General features: G+C 30.3%; 3 protein-coding genes across 3 annotated transcripts; all 3 read left to right on the top strand.

Moving 5' to 3' along the window:
- Positions 1-424: 424 nt before the first annotated feature.
- On the top strand, positions 425-1,175 carry LOC109598409 (uncharacterized). The gene is made up of 2 exons (XM_020014317.2): positions 425-682; positions 747-1,175. The coding sequence occupies exons 1-2, from the start codon at positions 514-516 to the stop codon at positions 1,040-1,042; spliced, it is 465 nt and encodes a 154-aa protein (XP_019869876.1). The 5' UTR covers positions 425-513; the 3' UTR covers positions 1,043-1,175.
- A 5,487-nt stretch (positions 1,176-6,662) lies between these two features.
- On the top strand, positions 6,663-12,713 carry LOC109598404 (synaptotagmin-1; the record flags this gene model as incomplete). Its single annotated transcript, XM_020014310.2, has 8 exons — positions 6,663-6,890; positions 7,794-7,956; positions 8,013-8,148; positions 8,501-8,586; positions 8,684-8,830; positions 8,889-9,323; positions 9,376-9,524; positions 9,573-12,713. Coding segments are annotated over 8 exons (1,512 nt in total), but the record flags the coding sequence as incomplete, so codon positions are not given.
- A 931-nt stretch (positions 12,714-13,644) lies between these two features.
- LOC109598412 (protein YIPF1) lies at positions 13,645-14,711 on the top strand. Its single transcript, XM_020014322.2, has 2 exons — positions 13,645-13,867; positions 13,920-14,711. Exons 1-2 carry the CDS (start codon positions 13,699-13,701, stop codon positions 14,642-14,644), a joined length of 894 nt encoding a protein of 297 aa, XP_019869881.1. The 5' UTR covers positions 13,645-13,698; the 3' UTR covers positions 14,645-14,711.
- Positions 14,712-14,982: the final 271 nt, after the last annotated feature.

Consider the following 14,982-nt stretch of genomic DNA (forward strand, 5'->3'; position numbering starts at 1 on the left):
TTGGCACCATTTATTTATTTGTTGAACATTTATAATAACAAATTTATAAAATTTAATTATATTTTGTTTTATATGTTTATATTTTTTAATTTTTGAGGATTTTCTAAATCAATAGAATTTAATTATATTTTGTAATGTTCTGGGCAAGTTATATAAACGTATTTGATAAAAACACAATTGTTGTTTAAAAATAAACTATTGTGCACTTTGAAGCCTTTATTGTAGGATATACAACTTGAACATTTATAAGGAAAAGCAATATAAGATTAATTTCGAATGACACAATTAGAAACCTTATTACTCACTAGAATTGTATTAAAAAGGTTGATTTTCCATCAAACTGACGTAAAAACAAACATGTTCAGTTCTGTTTGTCGCCGTCTCCAGAAACAATTTGCGGTCACCTTGGAGAACAGTTGTTATGACTAGGATGTCACATATTCGGCATTGCCGTCGTACATAAAAATCAATTTTGTAGTTAAAATTCTTTAAATAAAAAACAAATTTCCAAAAATGCCTTACATCTCGAAATTCACCAATTACGATGCTACCAAGTCTACGAGTCAAAAAATCGAATACGACAAGCCGAACAAGAAGATCCGCAATCGGAAAATGAAAACCGACACTGACATGCAGACCGACAAAGAAATAACCGGGGTCAAACCACGAAAATCGAATTACGGTACGTAAATAATAAAAAAACAACAAACGCAGACAGGGCACGAACAAAAACCGATAATTTACAGCCAAGGAGATCGTGCAGAACGAACCGAAAAAGGTGAAGCAACTAAAAATGACAACTAGCCTACCGGATTCGCAGACCAAGGAGAAGTCGAAGGAGAAGAGGCGCAGGAACTTGCACAGCAGTTCCGATCGTCTTTTCGCCTTGTCGCTGCCGAAACGAGTGACCATCATGCAAAATTATCAGTACTATCAGCACTTGCTGCCACCGAAATGCATCAACAAATTCAAGGAGATGATGAACACCTACAGCGGCAACAATCTGCCCATTTGCCCCGCCGAGTACGGAACGTTGGAATGATTGGAAAAATTGTTTTAGGCCTTTTTGCGTTTTTGTTTTCACATCATGTAGACTGTAAATGTTCTCTGTCAATGATGACTCTTCATAATAATTTTTTCTGTGTGTGTTAAATAAAATTTGGGTTTTCTATATAGTTATTTTTTTAATAATACCTAAGTTTTTTTGTTGCAGATTAAGGTAATTTAATTAAAATACAATTTTCTTTATTATACAGAATTTGAAGATAGGATAATTAAAGTTAGGTTATGTTGGTGTAGGTTAGGACTGATTTAAGTGGGGTTAAGTAGGATTATGTTAGAGTAAATTGAACTGAAATACTTTTCACATTCATGTCATAATTCACATTTACATCTACCTTATTAAATACATAAAAATAGTAAATACTATTACAAAATATTAATTTATATGGGTTAGGTTTGGTTGAATTAAGTGGATTAGGTTAGATTATATCGTAAGTACATAAAAATATTATAGAAATACTATTACAAAACATTAATTTATAAGAAAAAACTTTATACTAAATTAATACTAATAATTTTAAAAATTTGCAGCGAAATACTTAAAAATTATTGTCAAAAAATAAAAATAAAATATGTTTCTTCTGTGTATGTTAAATTCAGTTCTAATTTTCTACATAACTTTTTTAAAAAGATCACATCATGTAGACTGTGAATGTTCTCTGTCAATGATGACTCTTCATAATAATTTTTTCTGTGTGTGTTAAATAAAATTTGGGTTTTCTATATAGTTATTTTTTTAATAATTGTTGCAGATTAAGGTAATTTAATTAAAATACAATTTTCTTTATTATACAGAATCTGAGGTTAGGATAATTAAAGTTAGGTTATGTTGGGCTAGGTTATGACTGATTTAAGGTAATTTAATTAAAATACAATTTTTTTTATTATACAGAATTTGAGGTTAGGATAATTAAAGTTAGGTTATGTTAGGGTAGGTTAGGACTGATTTAAGTGGAGTTAAGTAGGATTATGTTAGAGTAAATTGAACTGAAATACTTTTCACATTCATGTCATAATTCACATTTACATCTACTTATTAAATACATAAAAATAGTAAATACTATTACAAAATATTAATTTATATGGGTTAGGTTTGGTTGAATTAAGTGGATTAGGTTATATTATATCGTAAGCACATGAAAATATTATAGATATACTATTACAAAACATTAATTTATAAGAAAAAACTTTATACTAAATTAATACTAATAATTTTAAAAATTTGCAGCGAAATACTTAAAAATTATTGTAAAAAATAAAAATAAAATATGTTTCTTCTGTGTATGTTAAATTCAGTTCTAATTTTGTATATAACTTTTTTAAAAAGATCACATCATGTAGACTGAATGTTCTCTGTCAATGATGACTCTTCATAATAATTTTTTCTGTCTGTGTTAAATAAAATTTGGGTTTTCTATATAGTTATTTTTTTAATAATGCCTAAATTTTTTTGTTGCAGATTAAGGTAATTTAATTAAAATACAATTTTCTTTATTATACAGAATCTGAGGTTAGGATAATTAAAGTTAGGTTATGTTGGGCTAGGTTATGACTGATTTAAGGTAATTTAATTAAAATACAATTTTTTTTATTATACAGAATTTGAGGTTAGGATAATTAAAGTTAGGTTATGTTGGGGTAGGTTAGGACTGATTTAAGTGAGGTTAAGTAGGATTATGTTAGAGTAAATTGAACTGAAATACTTTTCACATTCATGTCATAATTTACATTTACATCTACTTATTAAATACATAAAAATAGTAAGTACTATTACAAAATATTAATTTATATGGGTTAGGTTTGGTTGAATTAATTGGATTAGGTTAGACTATATCTTAAGAACATAAAAATATTATAGAAATACTATATCAAAACATCAAAAAATAAAAATAAAATATGTTTCTTCTGTGTATGTTAAATTCAGTTCTACTTTTCTATATAACTTTTTAAAAAAAATCAATTTTTGTTGCACAAATATCGAATTGGGGCAATTTAGGTTAGTGGTTAGGTTTGTTTGTTTTAAGTAAGGTAAAATTAGGATACATTACTCGTATTGTGTTTTTATGAAAAAACATTTTATTAAAAAAATGTTAAACTTTTACAATACATTAATATGGAATATATGGAAATTTTTATATATTGAAATTTCATGTCAGTATTATTTTGCATTCGTCCATGAAAATATGACAATTTAATATCGGAAGAATAATTTCAAAAGGGGAAATGAAAATAGCAAACATCACAGTTATGTGACGTAAATCTAGAGAAATGCATAAAGGCATTACAGATGAAAATTCCATCATGTCCCTTAGTTCCCAAATTCTATAGAAACTACATCTATACAAGGGAATTAATTAAATATTTCAAGAAGCATTAATTTGAAATTTTAATAACGTATTTACCTTTTAAAGAAATAACGTGTCAAATATTCATAAAGTTAATTTACAAAGTGATTTTTATGTTGTTTTATTTTAGTTTGGAATATTTCATTGCATTTGTTTCACATTCATTTAATTGCACATGGAATTACTCCAGTTCAAAAAATATAAATTGCGAACGCTACAAAATATTATTTTCCATTCAGTGAACATGAATATTTTTAATTTATATATTAAAACTCAAAAATAACCCTAGATAAAACTAAATTGAACTATTCCTCCTTTGTTATAAAAAACAAGTAAATTCAAAAATATTCGCGTGTCAACAATTCCGAATCGAAGTCTTAAATAAAATTTCCGGACGATTCGACGGATAAGTGTGGACATAGATGTGAAAAATCCGTGGAACGTGTACTCGGAATCCTTTTCGACGTTCCCGTACCCCGGAGCGTCGCTTTTCACCGTTTTAATCGTCCGATTGGATCGCAGCCGTCCCAAAAAAGCGATAACAGTCGAATTTAAATCGCCCCCTCGTCGCAATTCGACGGTCCACTCGACACGGACCCCCGGATCTGACACTAACGCAAATGTCCATCCGCGAATCAAGTTAAATCTCACCGATTTCCCTAATTGAATAGTCCCGACCGACCGGAGATCAAATTACATAATTACTATGGGAGTGGGGTGTAAGGGGGTGAGGTGTTGGAGGTGTTCAGTCAATTTTCCACCCGGCACCTTTGACATTTGCACCGTTTACGGCCCGTTTGTACACGACCTAGATAACACGATGCTTAACAATCGCGTGACGCGCCTTGCAACTTGTATACATGTGACGGAATTAATTACATAGTCGGTGAATTGGTTCCCGTTGGTACGCACGACTTGATCGATTTTTGGTGTGTAAACAAAATTAACAATGGACAAGCTGGAACATCCTGGTAATAAGCGTTCAGGTGTCTGGGGAACTTTGAAGTATTGAAATCCTTGTTGTATGGGTTGCACATTCCGTCGTTCTTTGCCTATTTTCCCTGATCTTGGATTATTTGTGCGAATTAAAAAAAAATCAAGTCGAGTCACAGAGCATAAGGATTTTGATACATCAAAGCGCAGCTTTATATGAGTTTCGTTCATAATAAGAGTATCTAACATAAAAGGATGTAAGTGAAATGATGTTTCTTGAAAGTTACTGCATACTTGCACTTATATTAAAATATTTGTGACACCTTCAGTATGACATTGAAAATATCGAATACAATTAAAACAGTTTTAAAGCTACTGGAATACAACAAAAGAGAAAAGACAGTTTGTCAAGTTCTGTATATTTATTATACAGTTTTAATCTTTCAACATTTTACGCCCATTAAAACTCTCTAAACATTTCTACATAATATTACTTATTATAAAGATAATCGTCGTTTTTTCTATATTTAGACATCTACTATCTACTTTCTAAAAAGTAAAGAATAAAATAGGAGACTTCCTATGAAATAAATTAAATTGCTATGTGCCTATTTTTCACAATATATACATTTACAATTATGAAAACAAATTAGATAATTTCAAACCTATATTTGTAATAAAATAAGAGGGTTATGAAGACAGTTAAACAATTTAGGACATCCCAAAGATTTTTGTATATAATTAAAAAAATTCTATAGAAAATTGAAATTTCTCTGTACAATTATGAATACAATTTAAATAATTTCAAACGTTCTAAATAGTTATTAATTCAATAATAGGATTGTGAAGAGAGTGGAATGATTTTGTAGCACACCTAATTTAAACAGTAAGACTTCCTAAACATTTCTGTATATAATTAAAAAAGATATAAACACTTCTATGGAGAATTGAAGTTACTGTAAATTTCTCTTTATAATTATGAATGCAATTTAGATAATTTCAAACTTTGTAAATATTTATAATACAATAAAATAGATGTGAATACATTAAAATGATTTTGTGGCATATCCAATTTAAACAGTTTAAGACTTCTTAAAAATTTTTGAATATAATTAAAAAGGTTGTAAACATTTTTATAGAGAATTGCAATAACTGTAAATTTCTCTGTAAAATTATGAATATGATTTAGATAATTTTAAACCTTCTAAATAGTTATTAATACAATAATAGGATTGTGAAAATAGTAAAATGATTTTGTAACATATTCAATTTATACAGTTTAAGACTTTCTAAACATTTCTGTATATAATTAAGAAAATTATAAACATTTCTACATAGAATTGAAAGAACTGTATATTTCTCCTTACAATTATGAATACAGTTTAGATAATTTCAAACCTTCTAAATAGTTATTAATACATTAAGAGGGTTGTGAAGACAGTAAAATGATTTTGTAGCATATCCAATTTAAATAGTTTAAGATAAAATTAAGATTTAAACAGTTTTTGTATATAATTAAAAAAAGTTGTAAACATTTTTATAGAGAAACTTCCTAAACATCTCTGTAAATAATTAAAACAGTTGAAAACATTTTTATACAGAATTGAAATCATTATAAATTTCTCTATACAATTTTCAATACAATTTAGATAATTTCAAACCCCTCAAATAGTTATTGATACAATGAGATGATTTGTGAAGACAGAAAAATGACTTTGAAGCATTTTCAATGGAAATAGTTTAAAACTTCCTAAACATTTCTGTATATAATTAAAAAAAATATATAAATATTTCCATAGAGAATTGAAATAACTGAAAATTTTTCTATACAATTATGAATATAATTTATATAATTTCAAACCTTCTAAATAGTTATTAATACAATAAGAGGATTATGAAGAGACATGATTTTAAATCCAATTTAAACAGTTTAAAACTTCCTAAACATTTCTGTATATAATTTAAAAAATTATAAACATTTCTATACAGAATTGAAATAATTGTAAATTTCCCTTTAAAATTGTGAACAGTTTCAAACCTTCTAATTAATACTATAAGAGGATTGTGAAGATAGTTTTGAATCACAGTCTGTTAGTTTATAGACAACTTATACAGATTTAGTCTTCTAAAACTCTTGTATATAGTATATGTAAATAAAAATTAATATTATACAAAAGCTTTCATTGTTTCCTTTAATACAAATAGACATTTAAAAAGTATTATCAACTAAACCTTTTCTTAGAAAACAAATAGTGAAATCGTTGTAAATATATTCACACAAATATTCTCAAAATAAATTGTTCACAATCACAAATAACATTGTTACAGGAATTCAACGTGGTGAAAGAGACGAATGCAGTGCAGCCGCCGCAAAACGCCGCCGTTCAATCTTTGAATTCGGAATCGTTCAGGAGCTCACCGGTCGAATTGTCCGGAGGCAGGGACCACCCTCTCCAGCACCAGAGCAGATCTTATCCCACGGGACAGCCGTTGTGCAGGACGCCTAGCATCTCCAGCCAAAGCAGTTTGGAAAGCAGCGCTTCGCGACAGGTATGTATAATAAAAACTTATTTTAATATGTTGTTTGTCAACGACCAAAATGAAACTTCGAATCAAATTTGAAAAGTACAAAATGACGTCAACAAATAATTTGTTTATTAACGAATTATGAAAATAGAAATATAAATAAGTCAAAAACAAACTTCATTATTGTTTATTGATTACATATATAATAATTATAATTAATATTAGAGAAAACGTTCCTTAACAATAAATACGTTTAAACTGTTAACAGTCTATAAAATTGTGTGTTGAGTGTAATAACAAATACAAAAAGAGTTTAAAAGATCTTAGAAATATTAAAATTTCAACATGGCTTCCTAATACATTTCTGTGTAAGCATGTTATTAACTTTTTATTCGAAAAAAGTTGAATGAATTACTAGAAATATGCTTTGGGTGCTGTATAAATTCTTTGTGGATATGAATTTGAAATTACTATGTCTTATTTACACCTTTGTACGAGACTGAAAAGGAGTATGTTATTAAAGCATGTCTTCGATAATCCCCGTTTTCCTCAACAACTTCCAACAAGTGGCGAACGTGTCGATCGATCGGAAAAGCAGATAAACCCGTCTGGCACATTTGCCACACGAACTAGTAAATAACTTACATTAAACATCAAGTTGACATTTAAAAAGTTGAGTTCGTGCAAATTTCCTTCATTAACATTACATAATGACTTGACTAACTAGATATAGTCAACTCCGCGTTTTTCCCTTTGTGTAATCGATTTGTGTCACTGTCAGCACATTTTAATAAACCACAAGACCGATCAATGATGTCTCAAGTGTTCTTTTTTCATTCGTATTAAAAGTGGAGGGACTCACTACATTAATTTATATAACTAATAAATAGAAATTAGAACTAGCTTTTTCTTTCTCTTGTATTTTAGGGACATAGAGGCTCCTCCCCGCAAATCAGAACCTTTGCCCCAGACGGCAAAACCCCGGTACACCACGAGGCCACCCACACCGTAAGCTACCCCCTCAGAGCCACCAGTAGATCCCCATCGCCCCTCCGTGCCGCCTCCCTCGATATCAGATGCTCATCACCAGGTGACTACGTTTGACATTTTGAATTTTTAATAGTTTCTGATGCGGTTTTATTGAAGGAACTTCTAATGTGTCAACTACTGAAACTAGAACGCCTTCCCCATCTCAGTCATCGATAGCTTCGTTCACGGGTGGTTCGGCCAGTTCTTGCAATTCCCCAGTTCCCGCCTCTCCCAGAACAATTAATTTAGGAAGGTGAGAATTCATTATAATTCGAGTTACAAAAATTAAACATCAAAAAAAAAAACACTTACGAACGGATTTTTATGAGAAACTACTCGAGAAATTTATATCGAAGCTTTGGTAGGTTTCAGTACACAACTGAAATATAACCAACAAATATTTGTATAGCCTTACGACTTATGAAAAGTCTCCTTTTCGTATGCTAAACCTTTTTAACTCGTTTGAGGTTTATCACGGCGTTTCAAAGGAGTATTTCTCCGTAATACACAAGAAAATCTATAACTTTAATGTATAAATGGTATAAAACATGTATCAAACTTATGTATATTGATCAAAGGTACATTCAAAATAAAATTCTTTTCAGATGTTTATCACCACTCCTCATTCCTAACGCTCAGAGACATTCGACAGATACGGCTGTGCCTTCTGCTCCACCTGCAAGTCCATTAGGTAATTAAAAAATAAAACACACAGACCTCTCTCGGATGTTTTTAGAAAAACTTGCGCCGGGGCAACATAATTAATTGGATTGCAATTGTGTTAATAGGTGCCATTCAACCAGACCTCTATTTGAGGAAAGATGGACCTCTATTTCTGAGCGCCAGCCCGAAAAATGGACCAAGCTTAGGACGACTCCACTTTAGATTAACCTACGATTTTAACAGGAGTGATTTGATTGTGCATCTAATCGAAGGTTAGTCCCTCGTGTTACTTAATTAGCAATATTTTAAAATGTTGCGTGTGTGTACCAGCCCATGATTTGACCGGAAGCGAGCAGGGAGGTTTCAACGACCCCTACGTCCGTTTGGCCCTTATTCCGAAGGTGGACGACAGAAAACGCCAGACCACAGTACACAGGAACGACCCGAACCCATTTTTCGACCAACACTTCAAATTCCCGATCACCAACGAGGAACTGAGAACTAAAACGCTTATGCTGCAAGTTTTCGACTACGACAGATTTTCTAGGAACGACGTGATCGGCGAGGTCTCGATGTCGATGGAGGACTTTGACGTTTCCGGTGGCACGTTGGAGGTTTGGGGCGAGATTACTAAGAACAAGAAGCCGCCGGAGGAGCTGCAGGAGATTTTGGTGTCTTTGAGCTTTCTCCCGTCCGCCGAAAGACTGACAGTTGTGTTGTTGAAGGCCAGAAACTTAGTCATGCCCAATGACCGCGATACAATAGGTAACTGCCACCTATAATTTTGTGCATTTACTTAACGTTGCGTTTGTTCCAGATCCCTTTGTGAAGGTTTACCTTTTGGTAAATGGCAAGCGGGTTAAGAAGAAGAAAACTGCTACGAAAAAAAGCAGCTGCAATCCAGTATGGAACGAGGCTCTAACTTTCAGCCTTAGCCCGTCCAATTTGCCGAACGCTTCTGTTGAGGTACGCGTCAGATCTTAACTTGCATCCTAGTTAAATTGTTTGTTGCAGATTCAAGTGATGAATCAGGGAAGCGAACTGATGAGCACCAGTCCGGTTTTAGGTACGTGCACTATAGGTCCTAAGCAGACTGGTCCTGAAAGAGATCACTGGCTTGACATGAGCCACAGCCTAAGGAAGGCCATAGCCTGTTGGCACACGATTCGATACACCAATTAAACAACAGAATTAGAAAACGAACGGTTATATAGCTCAAAATTAATTCGGATAAAAAAAAAAATTACTACGTACAATGAGAATATTCAAGTCTTATGATTCTTTTATAGGTAATTTTTTAGAGGAATATGCATGCGATGCAGTCGCAAGGTTTACTAATGGGTGTAAGGGTGTAATATAATTGTTGGTTCAAACAACATGGGGACTTTTGCAAATATTTGCAAGCAAAATGGAACAATTTAATGAACAATAGTTTTAAAATATAAATATATATAAATTTAACTAGGTTTTGAACCACAACAAATATAATACTCAATATGTTAAATTCAAGAAGGACTCTTACGACTGCATTTACCATAAATTTTCTACACTTACCACAATTTTAACGCCAGTTCATAAATTAAACCAAAGTGGAACTGGTTATTTTTTTAATGCTTCCAATTTTTAATATACGCTTATTTCCACCAATTATTTCATTCAAACCAATTAATATTTTTATATGGAACAAGGTATTTATTGAAAAATTGAATTGTGGTAAATCAGTATTAAGTACAAAGCAAAAATATTGTGCTCATGTTTGATCTCATTTATTAATCAAAATTTGTATTAATTTTACTAATGCGAAAACACGATCCATACATAAATCATTGACAAATAATTGGAATAAAAAAAAATAAGAAAATATTTTTTTATATTTCACCTGTACAAGAAACTCTTATGAAATGTGACTTGAATTTTTATGAAGAAAAAAAAAAACATGTAAGTATTTGAAAAGTTATATTGAGTGACAATCATTTTATTTTAAATGCAATGATTAAAGGCGTCTTGCAGGCAATACAAGTTTTAAAATATTTTTTTATGGAACATGTATTGCGTACAAAATACTAATTGCTCTTGAAATAGGGTTTGAAGAATCGGCATTTCATTGATCTCGAAACAAAATTAATCATTGCAATTTTGAATATTGAGGTGTAGTTGCAGCATATCAATTATAGATAAAATGTTTTTTTGAATGAAGTAAGCAAATTATTAACATATCCCCCCAAATATAACAGTTTTTCCACGTTTATAATTTTTGTGGAAATTTAGAGTTTAGTGGATCTATAATTGATGTGGACGGACTAATAATATTTATAATATTAATGAAACGCTTATTAAATTTTAAGATATATAATTGATATGTAAGGTAAAGAATTAAAACAAAATTATATATTACCAAACTTTAGACAAATTTTAATAATTGCCGAGGCGTAATTTAAATTTATGAAGAGTCTAACAAAAATACATGTTTGAAATTTATTGTAACCGCTAAATTTATACTATTTTTAATACGAACGTTGTTTACGGATTGTAATTTTTAAAGTTTGTCGAAAATGGTTAATGTAAGTACGTCCCTGATTGCTAAAACTTATGAAGTCATATTGTATTATTACTATTCGATGGTTAACAAAATGCCAATTTTGGATGCTACAAACAGAAAACTATTGACATATTGCTGTGGAATCACAAATTGGGATTTTGGTGACTGTGCTATACACTAAAAAAGTATTTATAAATTTAAGAGGTGTTTTCGATAACTTTATCAATTTGTATAAAAACATTTATGTATTCAATTTATTAATGTTGTTGTTGTAGCAGTCGTCATAAGTTGATGCTATTTTAAAATTGGTAAATAAACTAGTGAATTTAAAAAGAAAAGTTTAAATTAGGATAACTTGTAAATTACTGTAAATTCTTCATTGAAATGGTCGTAGTTTGTTGATAGTCTGTTTTTTAAAGAGAAACCCATCGACAGTAAGATATTCAGTATTATTGAGTTGCTCAAATGGTTAGCAAAAATTTACAAAATGGTTACATGAGGTATTCTTGCGGAGACAGACAATCCCAACACTCGGGAATCCCAATAGTTTCGAATATTACTATAGAAATAGTGCTGGTCGGCAAATTATGTGTTTATAGATTTAAAACATGCTGGATTAGGGACCATAAACTAGAAACGACAAGCCATACAAATTTTATTCCTCACTATAGAACTAGAAATCTCTGAACATCAAATACTCAAATTTTTGTTTTCGACTATTGCTGTCCCTGTTTGTTTCTGTTCTTCTTTCTCTGTTTTTAACTTAATAAACGATAATAAATGTGTATGTATAGTAGTAATTAAAAAAATGAAGTTATCTGAGAAATACTTTTAACCTGTGACGACTGTTCAAAACGTAGACCTAAGACTAATTCAATGAAGTAGATATTCAATAAATGTTATAAATAAATGGTAAAAAATATTGTTCCTGTCATATAAGCATTCGGAATTCATGCAATTCACCGTTTACTAAGACATGAAACCATATCAAAAACTGCTTGTAACATTGTGACTGGATGTGACTATATGGCACAGAATAATGCTCCTTAATGTGACCTTTACCTATTACCTGTAAATGGAAAATGTAACCTTTTTGTTAATGAAGATTATGATATATATTTAAGGGATAACTATTATGTTAAATATTTAAATATTGGCTTGATGGATTTTTATTCATTTGATTATTGGGCCAATTTGTCTTCGTCGTATTTTATTAATTTATTTCCTAATCATATTTTTTATACTGAAAGTTTGTTACTTATTTTGGGACAAATAAAATAGTAGTTCAATATTAAACTTGTAACCAAACTAAAACTGTCTACATCTAACTTAATAATACAAATATTCAATTTCTAGACTTGTATTCATATCATTGTGAACTTGGACCAAAAACTGTTATTTTTCAAAATTTTCAAATAAAAAGACTGATTCCAAACAAAAAGGTTGCATTTCCAATCATCTAATGTAAGTTATATTTAAATTATATATACATGTTATTAAATTATTTATATTGAGAGACTATTACCATATTAAATATTTCTACAGGGTCCTAATTATGTTTTATGATGATTTACTACATACGATTATCATTTAAACTAAGCCTACGAAAAAATATATAATTGTATTTAAAAAAAGTTTATATTTGACATGTGAAATATATTTTATGGTGGCCTAGATAGAAATAAATTTATATAACATAGAACCTAATTATTAAATAGGCCCTTAGTCTTTATTTACTGAATATAATAACACTTTATTAAAAGTTGTCAAAAAACAGTGAAAATAAAATACTTGTTGTGTTTGTGTATTTGTGTATAAATGTAAACAGATCATTTAAAATAGATGATGAAAATACATTAAACGAATTATGTGACAAGTGTAATATTAATCGAAGAAGCATGTACTTATTAATTTAAAAGTTAAAATAAAGTGTATACAACATTTTTTGTTTTTATTTTATACCTTATATTGAAATTAATTACATTAATTTGAATTTACATCAAACTTATGAAACTTATGGAACGAGATGTAATATCGATTAAAACACCAAAAAGCATCAATTTAAGATGTATTATGGTTATGAATTGAAGAGTCGTGAAAGTTAATTTCAAACGAGTATTGCCGATATTATATAAAATATTAATTATTAACAAAAAATTATAAATTATTTAACAAATATGGAGTTTTCAAAAGTGTACTATTTCTGGGATCAGCTACATTTCGCATTTATTTTGATTAAGATTAGGAATTATTTTGATTTGAATACAAAATGAATAATGGGACAAAGTATATAGGGTAATTATTTTAAATAAAATAAAAAATATTGTGACTGTATTTAATTAGAAGTAACTAACTAACTATATGTACAAAAGGACACAACGCAATAAAAATAATAAGGCATATATCTATTTATTATTACACAAATGTATTTTATTGGGGGAAGTATACGAAAACGTGTATATAGGCGCGCCACCTTGTGTCGCGTATCTGAATTAAACTTTACAGATAACTAGAAATTAAGCCAACTTGTCAGTCAAATTGACGTATAAAACTAACCTGTCAAATAATGTCAACATACGTGTATTGAAAAACATTGGCGAAATGACGAATTTACAGGAAGTCCCGACCGATGAGTTATTGTCGTTCCACGATTATCCAACTGTTCACCAATCTGGATCACCGGACAATGCTCAAATCACCATCAACACCAATGTACAAAACAATGAATCAAAAGGTGGTGGCGGCGGTGATATCCCCACTGATACTGCAGGTGAATTACTAAAGACCTTTGTGAATTAGATCCCTGACAATATTATTTCTAGACAATACCATGAAGTCATTCTGGTCTATAGAGTACTACCAGAAGTTCTTTGATGTGGATACACAGGATGTGGTAGACCGTATACTGGCTTCAATAACACCCAGACGTGACAATTCGTTAAAACACCACCTGAGGCGCAAGCCAGACCTCTATGGCCCAATTTGGATATCAATAACATTAATTTTCACAATTGCAATCAGCGGAAATGTCGCAAATTATCTCCAAAACGCCAACAAACAGATCCACTGGCAGTATGACTTCCACCTGGTGTCATATGCCGCAACCGCAATAATTTTATATGTCACCCTTGTACCATTCACACTGTGGGGCTTGTTGAAGTGGAGCTCTGATGTGAACGATTTGGAGGGTCTTGAAACTGATGTTATACCAGGAGCACTGGAATTAATTTGCATTTACGGATATTCCTTATTTATTTACATTCCAGTTTCGATTTTGTGGTCCATACAGATTGGAACTCTGCAATGGATCCTAGTGATGGTGGCTTCCACTGTGTCTGGTTCTGTACTGCTGTTTACCTTGTTGCCAGCCCTCAGGGTGTCAAAGCATAAATTATTCTTAATAATTGGCATTATTTTATGTCACTTTATCCTTGCTGCTGGATTTAAGATGTACTTCTTCCATTCTCCAGTCACCTATGAACTTAAGGTTCCTCATGAAAATGTCGTGAAAGCAACTGTGGCCCCAGTTGTTAATGGGACTTTGTAATTTTGTTTACTTTGTATATTTTGTTTCGTTTTTGTGATATGTATTTAATAAATATCTACATAAGTAATTGTTTCTTATTATTCAGTAGTGGTCATTATTATAATAAGTATTAAATATTAAATATTTTAGCCATAACTCTTTTATTTCATGTTAACTGTTAAAATAATAATAATATTAATTTGCTATTAATTTGTACAGTATTATAAAAACTACTATAATCTTGTTCTATAATATGTTACATATAGTTTTAAAGGGATTTTTAATGATTGCTGTGATGATGTCTGAATGATTAAATAATTACATTAAACAAAAAATCGCCAGTAAATAATCGATTTAAA

The sequence above is a fragment of the Aethina tumida genome, chromosome 7 (genome assembly GCF_024364675.1).
Source record: "Aethina tumida isolate Nest 87 chromosome 7, icAetTumi1.1, whole genome shotgun sequence".
Lineage (NCBI taxonomy): Eukaryota > Metazoa > Arthropoda > Insecta > Coleoptera > Nitidulidae > Aethina > Aethina tumida.

What these genes read in the sequence shown, in the direction of transcription:
- LOC109598409 (XM_020014317.2), top strand. Translation starts at nt 514, where the DNA reads ATGCCTTACATCTCGAAATTCACCAATTACGATGCTACCAAGTCTACG. An exon ending in ACCACGAAAATCGAATTACG is followed by an intron (nt 683 to 746) that starts GTACGTAAATAA and finishes GATAATTTACAG; the next exon opens with CCAAGGAGATCGTGCAGAAC.
- LOC109598412 (XM_020014322.2), top strand. Translation starts at nt 13,699, where the DNA reads ATGACGAATTTACAGGAAGTCCCGACCGATGAGTTATTGTCGTTCCAC. An exon ending in TATCCCCACTGATACTGCAG is followed by an intron (nt 13,868 to 13,919) that starts GTGAATTACTAA and finishes TATTATTTCTAG; the next exon opens with ACAATACCATGAAGTCATTC.